The sequence below is a fragment of the Chiloscyllium plagiosum genome, unplaced genomic scaffold (genome assembly GCF_037043375.1).
Source record: "Chiloscyllium plagiosum isolate Xiang-an unplaced genomic scaffold, Cpla_swu_hap1 HiC_scaffold_28, whole genome shotgun sequence".
In the NCBI taxonomy this organism is placed as follows: domain Eukaryota; kingdom Metazoa; phylum Chordata; class Chondrichthyes; order Orectolobiformes; family Hemiscylliidae; genus Chiloscyllium; species Chiloscyllium plagiosum.
The window spans coordinates 41,162,445-41,186,958 of NW_028270166.1; the positions used below are offsets into that span (position 1 = coordinate 41,162,445).

General features: G+C 39.7%; 1 protein-coding gene across 3 annotated transcripts in view; it reads right to left on the bottom strand.

The window, feature by feature from the left end:
• kdm4b (lysine (K)-specific demethylase 4B) overlaps window positions 1-24,514 on the bottom strand; it is a 479,386-nt gene that overhangs the window by 133,406 nt on the left and 321,466 nt on the right. For all 3 annotated transcript variants that reach the window (XM_043720917.2, XM_043720921.2, XM_043720920.2), the window contains 3 exons: window positions 15,572-15,768; window positions 11,737-11,972; window positions 6,632-7,065 (listed from right to left, as the gene is read on the bottom strand). In XM_043720917.2, coding sequence (XP_043576852.2) covers window positions 6,632-7,065; window positions 11,737-11,972; window positions 15,572-15,768 — 867 coding nt within the window. The remainder of the gene's footprint in view (window positions 1-6,631; window positions 7,066-11,736; window positions 11,973-15,571; window positions 15,769-24,514) is intronic.

Sequence of the window (24,514 nt, forward strand, 5' to 3'; positions counted from 1 at the left end):
AGGGAGGAGGGACTTGGGGGAGGGACGTCGGAAATGTGATAGGTGGAAAGAGGTCAAGGTGAGGGTGATAGGTCAGACTAGGGTGGGGGCGGAGAGGTCAGGAAGAAGATTGCAGGTTAGGAAGGCGGTGCTGAATTCGATGGATTTGACTGAGACAAGGTGGGGGGAGGGGAAATGAGGAAACTGGTGAAATCAGAGTTCATCCCCTGTGGTTGGAGGGTTCCTAGGCGGAAGATGAGGCGCTCTTCCTCCAACCGTCGTGTTGTTGTGGTCTGGCGATGGAGGAGTCCAAAGACCTGCATATCCTTGGTGGAGTGGGAGGGGGAGTTGAAGTGTTGAGCCACAGGGTGGTTGGGTTGGTTGGTCCGGGTGTCCCAGAGGTGTTCTCTGAAACGCTCCGCAAGTAGGCGGCCTGTCTCCCCAATATAGAGGAGGCCACATCGGGTGTAGAGGATGCAATAGATGATGTGTGGAGGTGCAGGTGAATCTGTGGCAAATATGGAAGTTTCCTTTGGGGCCTTCGAGGGAGGTGAGGGGGGAGGTGTGGGCGCAAGTCTTGCACCTCCTGCAGTTGCAGGGGAAGGTGACGGGAGTGGAGGTTGGGTTGGTGGGGGGTGTGGATCTGACGAGGGAGTCACGGAGGGAGTGGTCTTTACGGAATGCTGATAGGGGAGGGGAGGGAAATATATCCTTGGTGGTGGGGTCCGTTTGGAGGTGGCGGAAATGACGGCGGATGATGCGCTGTACATGGAGATTGGTGGGGTGGTAGGTGAGGACCAGAAGGGTTCTGTCCTGGTGGCGGTTGGAGGGGCGGAGCTCAAGGGCGGAGGAGCGGGAAGTGGAAGAGATGCGGTGGAGGGCATCGTCGACCACGTCGGGGGGGAAATTGCGGTCCTTGAAGAAGGAGGCCATCTGGGTTGTACGTTTTTGGAACTGGTCCTCCTGGGAGCAGATGCGGCGGAGACGAAGGAATTGGGAAAACGCCCTTTAGCTACAACGCATGTTACCATCTCAAAAATCTCCAAGCATGATTTCCCTTTCACAAAACAATGCTGATCCCACCTGATTACTTTGAGCTCATTGAAGTACCTTGCTAAAATATTTTCAATAATGCCTCATAAAAGCTGTGATAGTTGTTAAGCCAAACAGCCTGTAGTTTCCCGCTTTCTGTCCACCTCCCTTTTTGAATAAAGGAATTACATTCACTATTTTCCCATCTAATGGAACCATCCCCAAATCATAGTAGTCTTGGAAAATTAAACCTTCAACATATTACCATGAAGCTTGTCAGTGCATAGGCATTTGACAGTCTGGAGCTCCAACAATTTACTCAGCTGGAAAGATAGTAGTGGGGAACAAGGAAATGGCTGAGAAACTGAATACTTACTTTGCATCAGTCTTCATGGTGCACAACACGAGTGATATCCCAAACATTCAAGAGAGTGAGGGGCAGAGCTGAGTAATGTTGCCATCACCAAGGAGAAAGTACTAGAAAAACTGAATAGCTTGAAGGCAGATAAATCACTGGACTAGTTGGACTACATCCCAGTGTTCTAAGGAAGGTAGCTGAAGAGATAGTGGAGGCATTAGTGGTGAACTTTCAGGAATCACTAGAATCAGGGAGGGTCCCAGAGGACTGGAAATTTGTTAATGTGACACCCCTGTTAAAAAGGGAGTAAGGCAAAAGATGGAAAAATACAGACCGATTTGCCTAACCTCAGACGTGTTTGAGAAAAGCAGTGGTTAGCACTGCTGCCTCACAGCGCCAGGGACCAGGGTTCGATTCCAGCCTTAGGCAACTGTCTGTGTGGAGTTTGCACATTCTCCACGTGACTGCGTGGGTTTCCTCCCACAGTCCAAAGATGTGCAGGTTAGGTGAATTGACCAGGCTAAATTGCCTATAGTGTTGGGTGCATTAGTCAGGGGTAAATATAGGGTAGGGGAATGGGTCTGGATGGGCTACTCCCTGGAGGGTCAGTGTGCACTTGTTAGGCCGAAGGGTCTGTTTACATACTGTAGGGAATCTAACAAAAAAAGGGCCAAGTCTGCCTGGTTTCATCAAGGGGAGGCCATGCCTGACAAACCTGCTACAATTCTTTGAGGAAGTAATGAGCAGGTCAGACCAAGAACAGCCAAAGGATATTATCTAACTGGACTTCAAGAAGGCTTTGGAAAAGGTGCCACACTGGAGGCTACTGCGTAAGATGTAGGCCCATGGTGCTAGAGGCAAGGTGCTAGCATGGATAGAAGCTTGGCTGTCTGGTAGAAAGCAGAGTGTGGTGATAAAATGGTCTTTCTCAGAATGGCAGCCAGTGACAAGTGGTGTTCCACAAAGCACAGTGTTGGGATCACAACGTTCCACTGGGATCTAGATGAAGGAACTGAGGGCATTCTGGCTAAGTTTGCAGATGGTACAAAGATAGGTAAAGGGGTAAGTGGCATGGAGAAGGCAGGGAGGCTGCAGAAATATTTGGACAGGATAAGACAGAGAGCAAAGAAGTGACAGATGGAATACAACGTGGGAAAGTACGAGGTCATGCACCTTGGTCAGAAGAATAGAGTGACAGACTATTTTCTACATGAGGAGAAAATTTAGAAGTCTAAAGTGCAAACAGACTTCAGCGTTCTCGTCCAGGATTCTCTCAAGGCAAACTTGCAGGTTGAGTCAGTAGTTAGAAAAGCAAATGCAACTATGGATTTGAATATAAAAGCAGGGATGTACTTCTGAGGCTCTATAACACTCTGGTCAGGCCACATTTGGAGTATTGTGCACAAGTTTCGGGCCTTGTATCTCAGGAAGGATATACTGGCCCTGGAATGTGTTCAGAGAGATTTGCAAGACTGGTCTCAGGAATGAAAAGCTTAACATATGAGGAACGTTTGAGGGCTCTGGGTTTATACTTGGAGTTTAGAAGGATGAAGGGGATATCTTATGTCTTACACCACTATTCTGTGATTAAAGTTTTCCTGAGTTCCTTCTTCTCTTTCATTTCACAATTTATCGCTGCTTCTGGGATGTTACATGCTACCCTGTAATGAAGTGGGATGCCAAATACCTGTCCAGCCATGTCCTGGCGACATGGGTTCAAATCCCACCAACACAGGGGATGGAATTTGGAATCAATCAATAAGTCTTGAATTGAATGTTCGTTTCAGTCATGGTGACCACGAAACTGGTCATAAAGCGCCTCCTAAATCACAAATGTCCTTCAGTGATGTGGCCAACTTTCAGGTTGGGCTGATAAATGGCAAGCAATATGTGCCACATATATGCCAGGCAATGACCATTACCAACAGAAGAGAATTTAACATTCACCCCTCGATATTTAAATCAGCCTTACTATCTGGGGAACTTATAATTGACCAGAAATTCCTTTGATGCTACATTTCAAAACCCGCGATTCCTATTACTTGGTAGAAAAAGAACCACAATGTGCAGCTTTTCCTCGGAGTTGAACGATATCACCATCCCTTCACTGTAGTTAGTACAGAATGATAGAATAGGTTCCATAACAGCACAATAGGTGTAAATATACGATAAGGTTGTGATTCAAGGCTCACTAACAACTTCTCAAGGGGCTGAGCAACAGGAACTGGCCTAGCCAATGATGACCACATCCTGGGAACAAAAGAGATTGCTAAAAAAGGACACTTCATTTTGCACTCATCAGGACAATTCACAAAAAATACCAACGTAAGAGGAAAATGACTGTATTTGGGGGTTGGGCAAAAGTGCTGATTGAATGTCAAGTGGACTGATTGGTAATGGCATTACGATTGTACAATCATTTAGATGATTATCAGTTAACTGCCAAGTTTTGTTTCAATTTTAAACCAAGCTGGCTGACTCTGGTCAATTTGGTCAAACTTTGTTGGCAAGGTTGGACTCCTACACTGTAACCATGTTGGTTCCCTGGTTGTTATACTTCATGCTTCATCTAACAAAGGACAGTGTTCTTCATCACACTTTTTCTTGTTGTTAGGACAATACCACCTAAGGTAATTTCCTTCAAAAAAAAAAGGAACATCCATGACCCATGAAAACTGCTGGATAGCATTTCGCTTTTAAAAAATGTTGTTGCAGCAAATAAACTGAAATCTATACAATTCAAACACAGCAGCCTATCAAAGTCTCAGGTATGGTTACTATTGACAAGGTGCAAATCCTCTTTCACTCCACAATAGTTCTGATAGCACAGAATCTTCAGAGGCTCCTTTTCAAACCTCTTTAAATACTCTGGTAGGTTATGGCAACATAAACAGTTGCAATGAGTCTTATCCAATCCTCAATCCTTTGTTCTTCCAGTCTTCAGATCTCTGCTCTTTCAACTGTATGAGACCTATAACAGATTCTTTATTTTCATAGATCTGCTTCAACATCAGCATCTGTTTAAAGACTGTCAACCAGAAAATTGTTCCATTCAGAGAGAACCATTTATATTAAATTTTGAACGTGCTGTGAACCAACTGCTACAGAAACAGGCTGAAAATAACATTCGCTTTCTTTTTATCCTTTGCTTTTTGCCTGTTCATCCCCATGGCAACTTCAGGTCACATGAGCACCTCCTGAAACCGAGAGATGTCATAATTGGAAAACCAGCGAACCTTCTTTCAGAATATTCCTATTTTTGTCTTACAGGAACATTCCAAATAATAAAAAAAAACAGGCTTTTTTACAACATACCATTGCAATACTCTCTCGTTTATTGTGCATTCCCTTTCCGAATGAATTACACACTTCTTCAACCTGAATTCCATTTGCTACTTTTCTTCTCACCTGAGCAATCACTCATATCTTCCCTCAGTCTACAGGCATTTTCCTTTCTGTTCAGCACATAGCCAATTTCTGCACCATCTGTAAGCTTCTTAATCAATCCCTCGTATATTTAATTTAGAGTTTATGAGATATGTGAATAGCAAGGGATCTAATGCTGAGCCGTGTAGAATTCCTCTGGAAATACCTTTTCAGTAACAGAAATGTGTGCGCTATCACCCTTTGCTACTTGTCACGGAACAAATCTTGCACCCAACTGTTTCTCCTCTAATTGAAAATAATGCTAACTTTATTCAGGAAACATGACCAAATTAACATCTTAATTTTAAAGAGTTCACATACCTACATTGAAGTTTTATTCTGAAACATCCAGAACTTTAGGCATGTTTTGATAAATCAGGTTTCAGAAAAATGGCAAGGTAATTATGAATGAGGAAGGCAATTCAGCTACATAAAATCATCCTGATGAGTTAAAACACCTCCATTGCAAGACTCAAGTGTTTCTTGACTGATTCTAGCTAGTAATTGTTTTTTCAGTGGTTTGTCCTGAAATTTACTCCTTACAATGATCACACTGAGCAAGAAAGAGTGTCTCCACATATTAGCCCTAAAATTACTGCTCATGGTTTTGAAACTATACTCAAAAGTTGTATATAAATCATACATCAAGATAGCTTCAGTTTGCTTTGTAAACGAGGAATGTAGAAGATAACCTTCATTTAAACAGGAAATAGATGCACGGATGCTTGTCTGTGCATGTGTATGTCAAAACACCAAAATAAAGGAAAAACAAAGTTCAGACAAAGGAGTTTTAAAAGTTTTGACTTTTTTTTAAAAAGGAAAGGCACAATGTGCAAGATTAAAGGAAGATGACTTATTTAGAAAATAGATTTGCCAGCAACAGTGTATCAAAGGGAGAAAATAATGTAAAGGGACAAATTATGTCATCCTTTTGGCAATGTTTTGAGGGCAGATGAAAATGAATAAACAGCAAGCTCCATTCTAATTAGTTTAGCCCAGTAGGTAGATGTCATGATTTTGAAGTAAAGGATTAAGAGTTGAGGGACTGCTACTCTGTTAGTTTTGGATTCCTTCAGACAAGGGAAGAAACACAGATTTGCATCCTTGCTTTGCTGGTTTAGAGACATAAAATGTTTCCCAGATTTTGCATATAGTACCACAGGATTAACCAATGCCCATCCAAACCAGCACAGCAGACAGGTTTCAGTTCAAACCTACAACTGGAGAAACAGTTAAAAACTGCAGTACATCCCTCAGTCCTAAACCCAAACCACAATAGTCTGGTCCAGCTAAAAAAAAACGTTAAGAAAGAAAATCCCACATTCAAACACTTTTGTTCAAGATTATATTGTCTCTTCTGTCCGTGACCAATCCAAGATCTTATCAAATTATCCAGAATCATGTAGTTTATTACTTTTCAAAAACCAACCATTCACATTCGTTTACTGAGACACCTTGATAGCTTTGCAGTGTATCAATTGTTATAGAAACTTTGGTATTGATAGGATTAATTATTTCTAGCTTGATATAATGAAGATTTCCAACCCTAAAAACAACAGTGTAACAATAGACCATAGTCACAACAGCTCTGAAAATTAAAACAGTGGCAGCTGGTATCACACCTCTACAAATAAAAACAGTGGTCAGTCATTCTCTTAAATTCTTAGGAACTTTGTCTGTTTTTCATAGCTGGAAGGGTATTAAACTGACCTTTGCCATCTTTATGGTCGACAATGTCTGGATACATGCTATTATTGTGGGCATGAAAGATGTTTCTTATTATAGGAAAATAATTGAGCATAAATCCATGAAAGAAAATCATTGTCATTGTTATACCTGCACTTCAGTAGTTTCAAAACTGACATCCACGCTTTCATGGTCACTCGCCTCCTCCTCCATTGTTATTCCATCATTGTTCATCTCTGCTTCCTTCCACATTGGTAGTTTGTTCCTGGTGGCAAACTGCTCAAAAGCCTGCTGACAGGACATGTGCTCCTTGTCGAACACCACCTTCTTTGATTTAGGTAGCACGTACATCATGGTAGCTTTAGCTCTGGGTTTAAATTCATCTTCAGCAGTAAAACTATCTGAAAGCATACTTGCTGATGCAGATGGAGAATCTGCCTGGGATAATTCTGCTTTGGATGGTTCAGTAGGTTCAATGCCATCAGCTGAGATAGCTGCTACGGTGTCTGTTTCCACACGTTTCTTTTTCTTTTCATTTTTGGATTTTGAGGAACGTGAATATGTTTTCAGTGGCTTGCCATTAGCTGTTCACAGAAAGAGAAAAAACACAAGACCCTCTAAGATCTTTGGTAAGGTTGTACATCATTATACACACAATAGAAACATACTGACGCAGAAGTCTCTCTCCAGAGAAAGAAAAATCAAGCAATTTATGTGTTAAGCGATGTTAGCTGTATTTTAGTGGCAGAGCTCAATTACACAACCAGAAGATCATGGGTTTAAGTCACACTTTAGAGAACTAGGTACCTAAATCTATAGTCTAACATTCCAGTGTTTTATTGAAAGAATACTGCGCTGTCAGACCTTCTGTTCTTTAAAGGAGCTGTTAAAAGTATCTTTGTCCTCAGTCTTACAGGAAAGAGCTTAACCAATATTTCATGAAGAGAACAAGACAGCCAGAACTACGGCCAGTCACTGAGTGTTTAGTCATTATCAATCTGTAAATTGGCAACTGCAGTTTTTAGGAGAAAGTGAGGTCTGCAGATGCTGGAGATTAGAGCTGAAAATTGTGTTGCTGGAAAAGCGCAGGTCAGGCAGCATCCAAGGAGCAGGAGAATCGACGTTTCGGGCATAAGCCCTTCTTCAGGAATGAGGAGGGTGTGCCAAGCAGGCTAAGACTGCAGTTTTACACTGGCAAAAAAGTATCTTGAGATGTTCTCAGGTTATGAAAGGTAGTGTACAAATTTAAGATTTTCCTTGACTTATAGCATTAGAAGGTTTAAAGAAACCTTATAGCATAAGGAGATTTTAAGTAAGGTAACTATTCTTGTATTAATAAGGAGCCTTTCTACCAGACCAATCTAATATTTCAATCCCTGCTGGAATATCTCTGAGTCTCTCTAATCATCCAATTCCAGATAGCTATGGGAGTGTTTGGTATGTATGAGTATATAGTGGACAAAGTCTTTCACTTATATTTGTGGGAAATTGAATCATGTAAGAAATTCTAGATGTGGAGAAAAAGGCTGAGCTATGCGAATTTTCCAAAAATATCAATTGAGATACTAAAAATGCAGAACAAGAAATCTACAGAAATGATCCAACTTCAAAGGAGAATTTATAACGTCTGACAATTTTCTGCTAAACTGCAGTAAAACATTCGCCAATACAAGTGCATTCAAAGGTGGTTTCCCAAATAATTCGTGACAGCAAACCTTCTATTCATCAATATAGAATCCCTACAGCAATGGAAACAGGCCATTCAGCCCTCTCAAAAACATCCCACCACCCTATCCTGTAATCCTGCATTTTCCTTGACTAATGAATCTAACTTATACATCCGCAAACTTTGTTTATATGTATATTAATGCATGTACATTCTTTCTGGTATAACAACTCAATGATTCTTCTTTAAAATTCTTTCACTCCCAGCAGACTCAATGCAAGTTTATCAACCGAGGGATTACTACAATGGTGCACTTCCTCTGTCCTTCAACTCCACAGAACACACACAATTCATGCAGGTGTGCAATGGAGTAAAATATTCCAGGTTCTATATTCAGGAAGTTACAGGTGCACAGTTAAATCATATTGATGAAACCTCAAACAATGAGGCTGAAGTAACATACAGAAAAAGAAAGCAGATATCAATTTTCATGAATTATAGTGCGGACAACACCAAAACTGGTGGCACAATAGACAGTGAAGAGGATTTTTTAAGATTACAAATGATCTTGATCAATTGGGTCAATAGGCTGAAAAACATGAGATGAAGTTCAATCTGGATAAGTGCAAAGTATTAGCTTTAGTACAACAAACAAGGGGGGGCCTACACAATTAAGGAGGGGGGCCTGTTGTAGAAAAGAGGGACTTGGGATGCAGGCACATAATTTTTTGACATTTACGTCCTGTATAGACAGAGTAGTTAAAATGGGATTTGGCATGCTTGCCTTCGTTGCTCAGTCTTTTGAGTATAGGAGTTAGGACATTATGTTGAAGTTACACCACATATTGGTGAGGCCTCTTTGGAATACTGAGTCTAGTTCTGGTCACCCACTTATAGGAAGGATATTGTTAAGCTAGAGAAACTTCAGAAGAGATCTACCAGAACGTTGCTAGTTATAGAAGGTTTGAGGTATAAAGAAAGGCTGGATAGGATTGGACTTATTCACTGGAGCAAACTAGGTTGAGAGGAGACTTGATAGAAGTTTATAAAATAATGGAGGGGTATATATAGAGTTAATGCTAGTTGTCTTTTTCCTAGGATGGGGGATTTTAAAACTAGGGGACAAATTTGTAAGGTGAGAGGAGAGAGATTTTAAAAAGACATGAGAGATAAATGTTTTACACAGAAGGTGGTTCGCGTGTGGAATGAACTTCCTGAGGAAGAGGTGAACGCAGCTACAATAACAATGTTTAAAAGGCATTTGGATAGATACATGAATAGGAAAGGTTTAGAGGGAAATAAACCAGGCACAGGCAGGTCAAGTGGGACGAGTTTAGTTTGAGATTATGTTTTCCGGGGACTGGTTGGACCAAAGGGTCTGTTTCCATGCTGTATGACTCTGACTATTTATTTAAAAAATGAAAGGAGAAAAAATTGTCATTGATCTTTGTCCCAAGAAATTCTAGCACTGAAGTGTAGGGTAATAAAGGCTCCACTGTATTTTAATAAGAATATCCTTTTGATTAAGGGTAAGGTTATTTAGGTCCATTGTAATTCATTACATCTCACCACATCCAATCAAATAAACAGATAAAAAACTTCAATCATTGTAGTGAAGACCATATTTAATAACTGGAATATTACAACTTATAAATGGTTCTCTTAAGAGCTCACTCAACTTAAAATAGTTTTTTTTGAGGAAAGAAGTAAACAATTCTACTTAGTGGCAACAATGTCCATAAATAGGGTGGTATAAATTCTGTCTCAAGTCCCTGAATTCAACTTTCCAGACGCAATGAGTCTGGGACATCTGACAAAGTACTGGAACGACATTATATCAGACGCCCAAGTGCAAATTATATTTCACCTACAAACAAAAATGTTAATAAAATTCCAAGCTGGAAAATATGTTAACAGTATAATTTGGAGTCTAAAGCTATGCTTTGAGATTTCTCACTAACCACAATAAACATAATTGATTTGAGGGTTTTTTTTTTGCTTTAATCTTTGCTTTGAGGAGAAACAAGGAGGTGGGAATGGTGGGTGGATTTAAATATCACCTGACAATTCTCTGATGCACCAATACGGACATCATTGCAGACTTTCTACTTTATTCCACATGCTTTCAAATTTTGAAAGAGTTAAACTTGCCAAAGCTTAAAATTTACATTGAAAGGAACAATGAATGATATGTCCTTCAATGCCTGAATAGTTGAGATCGGGTTAAGTTTAACTCAAACTGATGAATAAAAATGTGTAAACCTCTTTTTAAAAATGTTTTTAAAATATTTATTAATTAGGAAATGTGGGCATGACTGGCTAAACCAGCAGATATTGCCCATTCCTAATTGGTCTTGGGAAGGTATGGTTCGTACTGCTATAGCTGCACCCACAGTGTTATTAGGGAAGGAGTTCCAGCATTTTAACACACTGACAATAATTATAAATCAAGATGCTACCGGAAGGAAACTTGCAGTTGGTGCTCAGCCCAAGCATCAACTGCCTTTATCATTCCAGTACTATCAAAGAAACCTTGATGTGTTGCTGTGGTGTTTAGCATTAATGCTTCACAGAACTACCACGGAGGTTCAATGATGGAAGGAGAGAATATTCAAAATATGGGGCACCAATCTATCAGACTGCCTTTTTTCCTGGATAACCTTGAGCATTGTGGAGCTATACTCATCTGGGCAAGTGAAGTGTATTTTATTCCACTCCTTACTTGTGCTTGATAGGGGATATACAAGCTCTGAGCAGTTAGGAGGGAAGTTACTTGCCACAGATTTCCCAGCCTGTTGCCTGATCTTGTTGCTACAGTATTTCTATGGCTGGTCCATCTCAATTTGAGGTCAATGGCAGCCTGCAGGATATTGATAGCATGTGATTCAGTGATTGCAATTCTTTAAATGTGATGGGAAGTGATTAGATTCTGTCTTGTTGAAGACTATCATCATAAGGTACCAAGTGAAATGAGTTGGTATACAAATCCAATACCTAGATTTAATAATGCCAGAGACAACACAAACTACCTCGGAGTTACTGCTAATTTAAATTTCTTGGAAATTAAGAAAAAAATTTAAGGTGTACCGGCCTAGTAAAAATGATCTTGAGTAGAATGATAGGGCTTTGCTGACGAACAGGAAAGTATCTTTGCGGTTAATCTGTGGTGTACTCAACATGAGAATGTAGATGCTGACATGTGGCTTACAAAATAGAAAAATATTTCGATTCACAGCATTGACATTCTTCATGTTGACAGGCTAAAAGCTTTCCTGAAGAAGGGAAAACCAACAATGCAATGTTTTGGCATTATTAGATTTGAAGTTATAATGTGTATTAATTCCTCTGGGAGGTGTACTTCAGGATTCAGTGTAGCAGAGTTGAAATAGTGCAAAATCTTTTCTGTAAGGGAAAACGGATAGCGGGGAAGTTGAACCAAAATGTGCACACATGCACTTTGAAATCATCTGTGTACCCTTTCTACAGGTAGATATACCTCTGTCTTTTTTTCCATTCCATACAACATTGCTGAGAAAAACATTTGAATTCACTAACATACAAGCATTTAATAGCAGACTCATACACATACCTGAAAAATGGTGATTAAATAAATCATCTGTGAAGTCACCTTGGTCTAGCTCCAAGATTGTAACCTTGCTGGGTTTGCTGTGTTCTTCTGCGTCCATTGTTCTTTTGTGTTCATCCTTGATTTTGGTGTCATCTTCTGTCACATCTTTTCCAGAAGTTTCTTCAGCTGCTGGTTCACTCAGTATTCTTTGGTCATCAGTTTTCTGTCTCCTGGTCTGTGTTCTTCGCCGATGGGATCTGCAGTACATTTTTAGGGAAGGATGAGGATAGGGAGGTAAATTGAAAAGCAAAATTAAGAAAGTCTCTCAACAGTACAGCTGGAACACCTGAATTAAGCATTTATATAATAGTGCAAATTACAATTTTGAGTTTACTAAAAAGATATTTGAGAAGTTAAGCCTCTCTTCAATATAGTTCATACAATGGAAGAGTAACTTACTGAATATCTTCAAGGTTTAAAAGGATCGTGAAGGCAAAAGATAGCAAAAAATACATTTTCACTGGTTCATGAGAGCTTAATGAGATACAAAGTTAAAGTAATCTTGAAAAGAACTTAAGGCGAGACAAGGAAAAGATTCTTCACAAGATGGGGGAATCACTGTGAAGAGTATTGTCACAAACTCTCATTAAATGCACTAGTAAATCAACTTGTTAAAGTAAGTCATTTCAAATTAATTCTATAGCCTTCCTCTCTTCCAAGCAATTAAAGTGGAGTGAAAAGTGGGGTTGACCAAATTAATCAGGTCATGACAAGTAGCAGCTTAATTTGATGGTGTAACAGTCCATGTCTGTTCTGATGACAAGTTGCTGAACAAAATGCATCTATAGCTCTACTTATAGTCATTTCACTTCCCTCACATGCAGCACTCATTTTAAACAACTGATCAGCAAGTGCAAGCTACACTCTACAATGCTACTGTAAAGCTGCATTGCACTAAGGATGTACAGCTAGATAAGGAATTCATTACCTGTCCATCACTGCAAGGAACATTCATATTTATATTCTACTCTTGCACCTCAATATTATTTTTTCATAAAGTAATTGTTCCATGGGTTCAACTCTATTCAGCCCAGACTATTATTATAGCCACAACTACCCGGTAACCTTTTGGACTCGGCCTAACCATGTGATAGTTGAAATGTTCCAAATATGTAATTGCAACAATATGGCAACTACCATTCTCTGTAAGCTCTTTCCTATTGAAGATATTATTGACAGATTTCTTTCACTGAATAATACAGATACGAAATTCGGATATTGTCAATGTTACACAAAAGATACGAAGTCCAAAAATGTATGAGTACAATAACCAATATTTAGAAGTCTTTATTTCTATCAGATGTTCCACTGCTTTAAATAATTACCGAATAACTTTTACTAATGATATTGGGCCAAACTTTATTGTAAAAGTGATTACATTAATTCCACTAGTTGTTATTATGCACAGATTAGATTGCAAATGCATAGTTGACCATAAAAATGCAGTCGCTACACCACTGATCAGAAAGATGCATAATAACAGCACCTCATTCTCTTGCGCCTCATTCAAATGTATTTGAGAAATGTCAAGTTCATATATCTGTATGGCAGATATAGACCACACTGCCACAGAAAGATAGAGCAGGTATTTATGTATTTTTTTCAAAAACAGCAATGATAGTTCACACTTACTGAAAAATTCTCAATCTGAAATGAAATCAACTTTTTAAGTTGTAAAGGAAACAAAACAACCAAAGCAAATATATTTGATGGTAGAGGTTGTTTGTGTGCACCTGTTGATGGATTCAAATGTTAGGTTAGCAGGTATTGGCAGTACAGCAATCTTGCTCCTTTTGGCCAATGTATTATACACTGGACATGAATTAACATACATTTGCTGTCACTATCTCAGTTGCATTAGGCTTCTAATGTGCTGGCTCAGACTTCCACCAATTCAGTTCGGAAGAAACCAACTTTAACCCTGTTTCACTCTTCACAGATGCTGCTAGACCTGCTGAGATTCTCCAGCTTTTTAAAATATCTTTTTTATAGCTTCATTATGTCCTCTACTTATTTTCCTAAGATCATTGGATCATCTTGACAACCACATCTTCATCCAAGTTAATTATACAGGTTATAAACAGTTAAGTTGAAGGTAACCATTCCTGTGGGTCACCACTCATTACATCTTGACAACCTGAAAATGAACCATTTGTACCTACTCTCTGCTTTCTGTTAGCCAGCCGATCATCTTTCCATGCCAACAGGCTAACTACTTTTTGTTTCCATTTTTACTGGTAATTTTGGCGGTTAGCCCCAACCCCGTTTTTCCTATAGGTGCCATTATTCCTACTGCACAATTTTCCATAACACAGGAACACAACAATGGTGGTTTCAGAGAACTACCTGTACCACATCACTGATTACTGCAATTTTCCTGAATTTCTCCTTCCCTTACATTTTGTGATTCATTGCTATTTCTGAGATATTACTTGTATTCTCTATAGTAAAAACCATTAAATATCTGCTCAGTTCATCTGCCATCTCCCTATTTTAGTAGTAATTCATTAGTAATTCTCCAGACTCAGTTGCTATTGAACAACCATTGTGTTACCACCTCCTCTTTTAAATATGTATGGAAATTCTTTCGCTTTTCATATTGCTGGCTAGCTTTCTCCTGTAATGCACTGTAACATTTCCTCCATTACTTGTTTTTGGTCATTTATACGGTCTCATCTTCTGAACTTCCATCTGTCTTTGCAGGTTGTATGTGGTTCTATTTAAGTTTGAAAAGTTTAACATTTCTATTTAACCAGGCAAAGTCGGTCTGTTCCCTGCAATTCTTCTTACTTTTTGGAATGTATGTAATTCGTGTGCTATGAAATATCCACCTTAATGCGTGCCATTGCATGTCCACTGACTTATCCTTTAACCTAATTTGCCAATTCACTTTACCAAGATCTTCTTAGCTAACGTCAAGAAAAGCCCTCCAACATTTTCATGTCCTCTCGCAAGCCAACAAATCCTGCATCGAGGCAATAATCATAAAACCAGGGCAACTAGCCAAAGTCATGTCATTTTTATAGGTGAAAGTAGGTACTGCAGGTGCTGGAGATTAAGAGTCAAGATTAAAATGGTGCTAGAAAAACACAGCAGATCAGGCAGCATCCGAGGAGCAGGAAAATTGATATATTGGGCAAAAGCCTTTCATCAAGAAAGCCCTTCCTTCGCCGAGGAGCAGGAAAATTGATATATTGGGCAAAAGCCTTTCATCAAGAAAGCCCTTCCTTCTCCTCGGATGCTGCCTGACCTGCTATGCTTTTCCAGCACCACTCTAATCATGTCAATTGTATGCCTGACATCAGATTTTCAAAACAACTGCTCTGCTAAGAACCTGGTTGTGGCAGGAGCCTTACAGGATAACAGCAGAAAGGCTTTAGACATTTCCCTAAAGCATTCCTGCAGATTTCAAGCATGGATTCATGTCCCTCACTCATAAGTAATGAAAATGCATAAGATTCATTTGGGAAGACCAAGCCACATTTTACTCTATAAGGCAGGATTAAAGTTGGGCAGAAGAATTGGAGTTTAATTTTTTTTAAAAAAAGAAATGTTAAAGACGTGACAGTGAAACCACAGAGAACAGTTCAATCCAACATCAGTCCTCATGATTGTTGATGCTAAGGAACTTAAGAGCAGTCGACAGTTACTGGCATATTACTTCAGAGCCCAAAGTATTTGGATGAACTTAGAGGTATGAAGAAGTTCAAATTAAAGTGATTTGCAGTAAACAAAATGAGCAAAATTATCACTTTACCACGTCAAATTCTAAATTCATAAAAAATATCACTGTTACCTTCTAATACTTTTTGCCTTTAATGACGCTTTCCGTTCCAGCCAGTCCTCCATTTCAGGACTTGATAGAGCGGTTGGCTTGTTGTGATCAATAGTGACAATGTCTTTGCCGTTTTTCCATAGCTCATAGCGATCAGGCTGAAGGAACTGCACAAACACATCCATTGATATCTTCACCATATCCTTTCTACAAGTACACTATAAACAGGAAGAACAAAGAGAAAAAAGGAATTAAACACACATAGCGTAATAACAAATCAATAACAAAGTTTGCTGGATATCTTTAATAATGCAAACTTCACGAAAGTCTAATAAATTGTTAAGTGCCACACAAGATTATTTCCACATAATTACAACATCAGGCAAGTTTAAAACATTAAGAAACTAGATTGTAATCCTGGAGTGAGACAGGGTTTACAGCATTAGAGAATGTGAGCACCTTATGTTCATGAAACAAACTGCCAAATCTGAATAAAAGCAGTGACTGTACCAAAAATGAGGAATGAAATCTAGACCAGCTCCAAAAGAAAATCTCAGGAATAGAGAAACGAGAATCAACTGATGGCAATTTATTCATTTTTACTTCCCAAGTACTGCGAGGAGCATTGTGCAATTGTTATCATTTGTGGTGTGTTTTGTCCCCCCCAGGCATTTTGCTCCATTATCCCTGTGCTCATTGGCTTCTGGTTAAGCAACATCAAAATTTTAAACATTTTCATTCTTGGCAGGCCTGTTCAAGACTCTTAGTTCTCACCATGAGCATATTCAACTTGAATCAATCAAAGATTTTATTTATCTTAACATTAAGTTGTAAAACAACATCCCTAAACTTCTCCACCTGTCGACCTCACTTTATTCCATAAGGTATTATTTTACAATCTACTTCTACCAATTTTCACCAAAGCCTTGGTTTGTATGATACAAATATGGTTCAGTTACGGGTCAATGTACCTCCAGCATCTTGGGATGTTTTATTATGTTAAAAGGTACCATATAAATACAACTACAGATTATTCTGCGATAACACACATTTTGTTCATGCAAATTCACTATAACGTAATAGATGAACTGGGGACACGGCTTCGAAAGCATGTATTGGTTATAATGCAATTCCAGCCCCATTAATTTAAATAGTGTCATAAAGGTGTACAGCATGGAAAAGGCACCTGTTCATATACCCATCCAGATGCCTTTTAAATGTTGCAATTGTACCAGCCTCCACCACTTCCTCTGGCAGCTCATTCCATACACACACCACCCTCTGCGTGAAAAAGTTGCTCCTTAGGTCTCTTTTATATCTTTCCCCTCTCACCCTAAACCTATGCCCTCTAGTTCCAGACTCCCCCACCCCAGGGAAAAAACTTTGTCTATTTATCTTATCCATGACCCTCATGATTTTGTAAACCTCGATAAGGTCACCCCTCAGCCTCAGACACTCCAGGGAAAACAGCCCCAGCCTGTTCAGCCTCTCCCTGTAGCTCAGATCCTCCAACCCTGGCAACATCCTTGTAAATATTTTCTGAACCCTTTCAAGTTTCACAACATCTTTCCAATAGGAAGGAGACCAGAATTGCACGAAATATTCCAACAGTGGCCTAACCAATGTCCTGTACAGCCACAACATGACCTCCCAACTCCTGTACTCAATACTCTGACCAATAAAGAAAAACATACCAAATGCCGCCTTCACTATCCTATCTACCTGCGACTCCACTTTCAAGCAGCTATGAACCTGCACTCCAAGGTCTCTTTGTTCAGCAACACTCCCTAGGACCTTACCATTAACTGTATAACTCCTGCTAAGATTTGCTTTCCCAAAATGCAGCACCTCGCATTTATCTGAATTAAACTCCATCTGCCACTTCTCAGCCCATTGGCCAATCTGATCAAGGTCCTGTTGTATTCGGAGGTAACCTTCTTTGCTGTCCACTACACCTCCAATTTTGGCGTCATCTGCAAACTTACTAACCATACCTGTTATGCTCATAACCAAATCATTTATATAAATGACACAAAGTAGCACAATTCTTGTGGCACTCCACTGGTCACAGGCCTCCAGTCTGAAAACAACCCTCCACCACTACCTTCTGTCTTCTACCTTTGAGCCAGTTCTGTATCCTAATGGCTAGTTCTCCCTGTATTCCGTGAGATCTAACCTTGCTAACCAGTCTCCCATGGGGAACCCTGTCAAATGCCTTACTGAAGTCCATACAGATCACATCTACTGCTCTACCCCCCATTAATCTTCTTTGTTACTTCTTCAAAAAACTCAATCAAGTTTGAGAGACATGATTTCCCACGCACAAAACCATGTTGACTATCCCTAATCAGTCCTTGCTTTTCCAAATACATGTTCATCCTGTCCCTCAGGATTCCCTCCAACAACTTGCCCACCACTGAGGTCTGGCTCACTGGTCTATAGTTCCCTGGCTGTCCTTACCACCTTTCTTAAACAGTGGCACCGCGTTTGCCAACCTCCAGTCCTCCGGCACCTCACCTGTGACTATTGATGATACAAATATCTCAGTAGGATGCCCAGCAATTACATCCCTAGCTTCCCACAGAATTCTAGGGTACACCTCATCAGGTTCTGGGGATTTATCCACCTTTATGCATTTCTTGACATCCAGCACTTCCTCCTCTGTAATCCGGACATTTTGCAAGATATCACCATTTATTTCCCCAATTCTATATCTTTCATGTCCATTTCCATTGTAAATATCTATGCAAAATACTCATTTATTACCTCCCACATTTTCTGTGACTCCACACAAAAGCTGCCTTGCTAATCTTTGAGGGGCCCCATTCTCTCCCAAGTTACCCTTATGTCCTTAATATATTTGTAAAAACCCTTTGGATTCTCCTTAACTCTATTTGCCAGAGCTATCTCATGTCCCCTTTTTGCCCTGATTTCCTTCTTAAGTATACTCCTACTGCCTTTATACCCTTCCAAGGATTCACTCGATCTATCCTGTCCATACCTGACATACGCTTCCTTCTTTTTCTTAACCAAACCCTCAACTTCTTTAGTCATCCAGCATTCCCTATACCTACCAGCTTTTCCTTTCACCCTAACAGGGATATACTTTCTCTGGACTCACATTACCTTATTTCTGAAGGCTTCCCATTTTCCAGACTTCCCTTTACCGGTGAACATCTGCCCCCAATCAGCTTTTCAATGTTCTTGCCTAATATCGTCAAAACTTGCCTTGCTCCAATTTAGAACTTCAACTTTTAGATCTGGTCTATGCTTTTCCATCACTATTTTAAAACTAATAGAATTATGGGCGCCAGCCCCAAAGTGCTCTCCCATGACACCTCAGTCACCTGCCCTGCCTTAAATTTTGCACCTTCTCTAGCAAGTATATCCACATACTGAATCAGAAAATTTTCTTGTACACACTTAAAGTCCTCTCCATCTAAACTCTTAACACTATGGCAGTCCTAGTCTATGTTTGGAAAGTTAAAATCCCCTCATATAACCACCCTATTATTCTTACAGATCTCTTTCTCAATTTTCTATAATACAATCCCTATAAGGTGATCATCCCTTTTTTATTTCTCAGTTCCACCCAGATTTCTCTTTATAGCACAAACATAAATCTTACAGATTGATGCAAACAGTTTCAGTAGCTCGAATTAAACTCTTAAACATGGTGATAGATTCAAAAAGGAACAAGCCATAAAAAATGTTGAATACCAATATCATTTACACAAAGCTACAAGTAAAAGAGATAAGAATGATCCAAAAACACTTTTAGAATCATGGAATCCCTACAATGCAATAAGAGGCCATTCAGCTCATCGAGTCCACACTGACCCTCCCAACAGCATCAGACCCAAACTGACAAACTCCTCATTTACCATGACTAATCCACTGGCCTGCAAATCCCTGGACACTACAGGGAAATTTAGCATGGTCAACCCACATAACGTGCACATCTTTGGACTGTAGTTAGAAAGCGGAGCACCCCAAGGAAACCCATGTAGACGTGGGGACAACCTGCAAACTCCACACAGACAGCCCAGGGACGAACCTGGGTCACTGGCACTGAGAAGCAGCACTGCTAATCACTGAGCCACAGTGCTGCCCCGGTGACTAGCTAAGAATGTAACATCAAATGGTCATTGTTGAAGAAGAACTGTTAGAAATACCATGGAAATCATCATTTTTTTTCTTAAAGCAAGGCTGGATATCAAGACAACAGCCAGCTGCTGGCTAGAAAACAGTGGATAGTCTGTAAATGGAAAGCACAGAAAACACAACATAAAAATCCAGTAATGAGAGTCTCAAACCTCTTGCCCTTTTCATTAATACCAGAAACAGGACCTCCAAAACCCGAATTATTTTTCAATCAAACTTGACACCTCTTAGGAGAGGAATCCAATAACACAACACACACTATAAAGGCCTCATCTTATTTGCTTCAGACTATCTAAAATATTTATGCTGTGTGATCACAGTCTGTAAAGCTCCATTGTATATGTGCTGCTGAGGTGCATGTAACATCATTCTTTTTTTTATGAAGTGCATTGTCGGCCTTATGTTCAATTACCAAGAACAGGATTTGGAAATTACTCGACAAGCAAATCAAAACCCCAGTACACACACAAACACATACAAGTGTTTGTGTTCAATCACACTGAGCAAACATAATGCCTTTAATAAAAAAAAGTTAAAAGCACTGAAACGTAATAATTTCAACAACATACATTATCGAGCTCACAAATGAACGTATGAAAAATAAAGTGTTCATAACAAGCTCATGCTGGCAGCTTAAGGGAATTATACAAAGTATTTTCTGATTGATATCTGCTTTCTTAATTATTAAAAGAAACATTCATTTTTATTTTCTATCACAAAGGAATCTATGCAAAGTGGTTTTCAGAAAGCAGATTCGATGGATCACCATCTGCCCTTATGTATTGCTTGTAATGTATGACTCTCCTCTTTCACCAGTCTATCACGTCACACACTTCACTTTCCAAAACAAATTTATGTATGAGGGGGAGAGCTGAAGGATGAAGGGAACAATAAAGTGGACTCTGCCAATTTCTGCCTCTGGAGATCAAAAATCTACAGGTGGTCATGCTGTTGAATATACTGAGGTATATTTAATCATGGCAATCTCACCACGTGTTGAAAACATTTTTAGCCTATAGATAAAAATAATTTAAAAATTGTCACGTATTAGATTATTAAATATATCAAAAGACACTTAATGGGCATAAATGTTCATCAGATGCTTTTAAAGCAATCCATTATTTTCACACTTACTAAAAAGCCAATTTCTTAATTGTGCTCAACAGATAAAACAATGAACAAGGAGCAGGAGGAGAAGTCTCTTTTGATTCCTAAGCCCACTCAGCCACACAATAAGATCATGGCTGAAACCTCAACTTCACATTCCCACTTACTGAACAAGATTATATTCAATCTTAAAAATTTTCAAGGACACTGCTTTCAATAACTTTTGAAGATTCATGAGCCTCTGAAAAAAGAAATGCTCATATAACTTTTAAAAACTGATACCGGGAGGAGTGTGATGGAGATCAGCATCACTGTGAAACAAACTGGGACAGCAGACCCACACCAGTAGGGCAACGATTGCAAAAGATTAAAATCTGGCCTTTCGATATTCAAGCATATTAATGTCCTACAAAAATAGGCAAAAAGAGAGAAAGGAAATGGCAGAGCCAACTGTAATATCTCAGAGAAACATGACAATAGCATTCCCTCTGATATTTTTCTGGCTGCTTGGGCCTCCAAGGGCCCAGAAGAGTTTTCAATGTTGAGCAAAGTGAATATATCAGGAAATAATGGAGGGATGTAGGAAAGGGCGCTACAATTGCCATTCCTGAAGAAGGGCTTATGCCCGAAACGTCGATTCTCCTGCTCCTTTGATGCTGCCTGACCTGCTGTGTTTTTCAGCTTCATCGGTGAATCTTGTCTTCATGTTGACTGGAAGGTAGGTGATGAGGTGCTACATCAAAAGTTATTGCACAAGATAGGAGCTTAAGACATTGGGTAATGCATGGGTTGAGGATTGGTTAATACATAGTGGGGACGAATGGGTCTTTTGCAGGTTGGAAAACCAAAACTGAGTTCCACAAGGATCAACCAATCCTTGAGCCTCAACTATTTACTATGATAATGACTTGTAAGAGGGGACAGAGTGTAATGCATCCCAATTTGCTGATAATACAATAATAGGTAAGAGGACATGTTATGTGGAGGACACAAGAATGGAATATAGATCATTTGAGTGAGTTGGCAAAACTTGACAAATGAGAGTTTAATGTAGGACAGTGGGATGTCCTGCAGAAGGAGCTGACACAAAATGAGTTGAGGCAGATTAGTCTTGAATATACAAATTGGCAGGGCAGGATTGATTTGATTTGATTAATTTTTTGTCATGTGTAACGAGGTACAGAGAAAAGCTTTGTTTATGAGCTTTACAGGTACATGATAGAAAACAGGGATGTATAGATCAAATGTTGTAAAAAACTTAGAGGCGTACAGGTTTTGCTGCAAAGGGAATGTGTTAGGTGAGATCAACATGAGCAGATCAGCATTATTTGAGCTCAAACAGTCCATTCATCAATCTAATAATAGTTGGGAAAAATCAGTTCCTGAACCTGCTGTTGCATGTGTTCAAGCTTCAGTATCACCTGCACGATGGAAGACGTTGGAGATCATTACCAGGGTGCAATGGGTCTTTGATTATGTTGGCAGTCTTTCCGGAGCAACGACCCATGTAAATTATGCCCATGGATGGAAGGTTGGATTCCGTGATGGAACAGATGTCCTATTCTGGCTTCTATTTCTTTTGTTTTTATGGTCTTAGAAGGAGATGACTGATTTTTAATCAGTGACTCTAATTTTAGACTTTCCTTTAAGAGAATCCTCTCGACATTTAGCTGATCAAGACCTCTCAGGATTTTGTGTTTCAATCAAGTAAACTCTTATGCTTCTAAGCTCCCACGGCTATAAGCCCCACTTGTCCAACCTTTCCCCACAAAGCAACTTACTCATTCCAGGAATTAATCTGGTAAACTTTCACTGCACTGTTTCAAATGTATTTACAGCCTTGCTTAAATAATGCAACCAGTACTACGTACAATTCTCCAGATGTACAAGGCCCTATATAACTGAAATGTCACTTTACAATTATTGTATTCAGTTTTCTTCACAATAACTGATAAATTATTAACTTTCCTAATTAATTGCTAAGACTGCATGCTAACCTTTTGTATTTCATGCATTAGGTCACTCAAATCCCTTTGCATCTCAGACCTCTGAGCTGCATGGTGGCTTAGTGGTTCACGCTGCTGTCTCTGATTCCACCTTAGGTGACCACACCTGTGGAGTTTGCATGTTCTCCATGTCTGTGTGGGTTTCCTCCAGGAGTTCTGGTTTCCCCCCACAGTACAAAAATGTGCAGATTAGCTGGATTGGCCAAGCTGAAATTGCATGTAGTGTCCAGGGATGCATAGGCTAGGTGGGTTAACCATGGTAAATGTGGAGTTATGGGGATAGGGTGGGGAGCTGGACTTGGATCAGTGGGGGCTGAATGGTCTATGGATTCTATGACTCTGCAATCACTCACCACTTTGATCATTTTTTTTTAAAACTGCCTTGCCAACATTGACCATTTCACATTATCTTCCATCTGCCACATCTATCCCCAACCATTTAATCTACTCATTTCCTTCTTCAACATCCTTATATTTATTTACAACTTGTTTTCCTGGCTCACATTGCATTGTCAGCAGATTTGGGACACCTTATCCAAGCCATTCATAAATTGTAAATTACAGAGATCCGAGCACTGAACTCTGTGGCTCACTAATTGTTACATCTTACCAACCTCAAAAAGATTCATTTCTGTCTGTTCTCTGGTTCCTGTTAGCCAAACTTCTATCCATGTCATACACCTTGAGCTTCAGTTTTCCCCAATACTGACATGGCACTTTATAAAATGCCTTCTGGAAATCAAAGTGCAGCACAGGTCCCTTTTCAATCTTTCTGCTCTCACCTTAAACCTATGCCTTCTAGTTTTGGTCTCCCTTATCATGGGAGAAACAAACCTGGTATTCATCCTATCCATTCCTCCCCCCTCAAACTAAATCTAAAATCTAATCACATTATGCAAACTAATACATTAATTAATCCTATCTTGTTTCAGAATAGCATGTCTAATGTATTCTACTCTCTCATCAGCCCCAGAACATGCTGTTCTACCAATCTATCCTCAAAACATCCCATTTATCATGAAAGATATTGCGGAATTAGAGTGGTCTCTGAACCTGACTACATTCAGTGGAGTTACCTCAGAGATACACAGTTCTGAATTCCATCAATAAATACATCGACTTAGATCCCATCGACCTTCCCTTGAAAAAAATAATTGGAAATGACATCGCCCACCTGAAGAAACTAAGACCTATAAATAGAGAGCCGGGACATACCACCAGCACTTCACCGGAAACTCTCTCTGATGATATTACCTTGTCATGGTGACAAAACGTCTGAAAATAAACCTTTCAGCTCAGCGAGCAAGCGTACATAGCTTTCATCAATCTGAGCTATAAATCTTCTCAAAAATAATTAAATATATTCAATCACCTCCACCTTCAGAGGCAGAGCTCCAAAAGTGCACAATGTCTCAACAAATATTTCTCTTTTCTGTTGTAAATGAGTGACGGTTAATTTTAATACAATGCCTCTTTGTTCTGGGCTGACTCACAAGAAGAAATGTCCTTTCCAGGTCCTCCTTGTCAAGATAATTCAGGATCTAATATGCTGGGGATCCAAGATGGCGGCGATCTGAGAAGATCGCACTGCAGAGCTCCGCATTGCACCACAAGCAGGACGACCCTTTAACCTGCCCAACCCAGACCATCGTGATATCTTGGGACTCCAGAAAGATCGTGGAGTCCC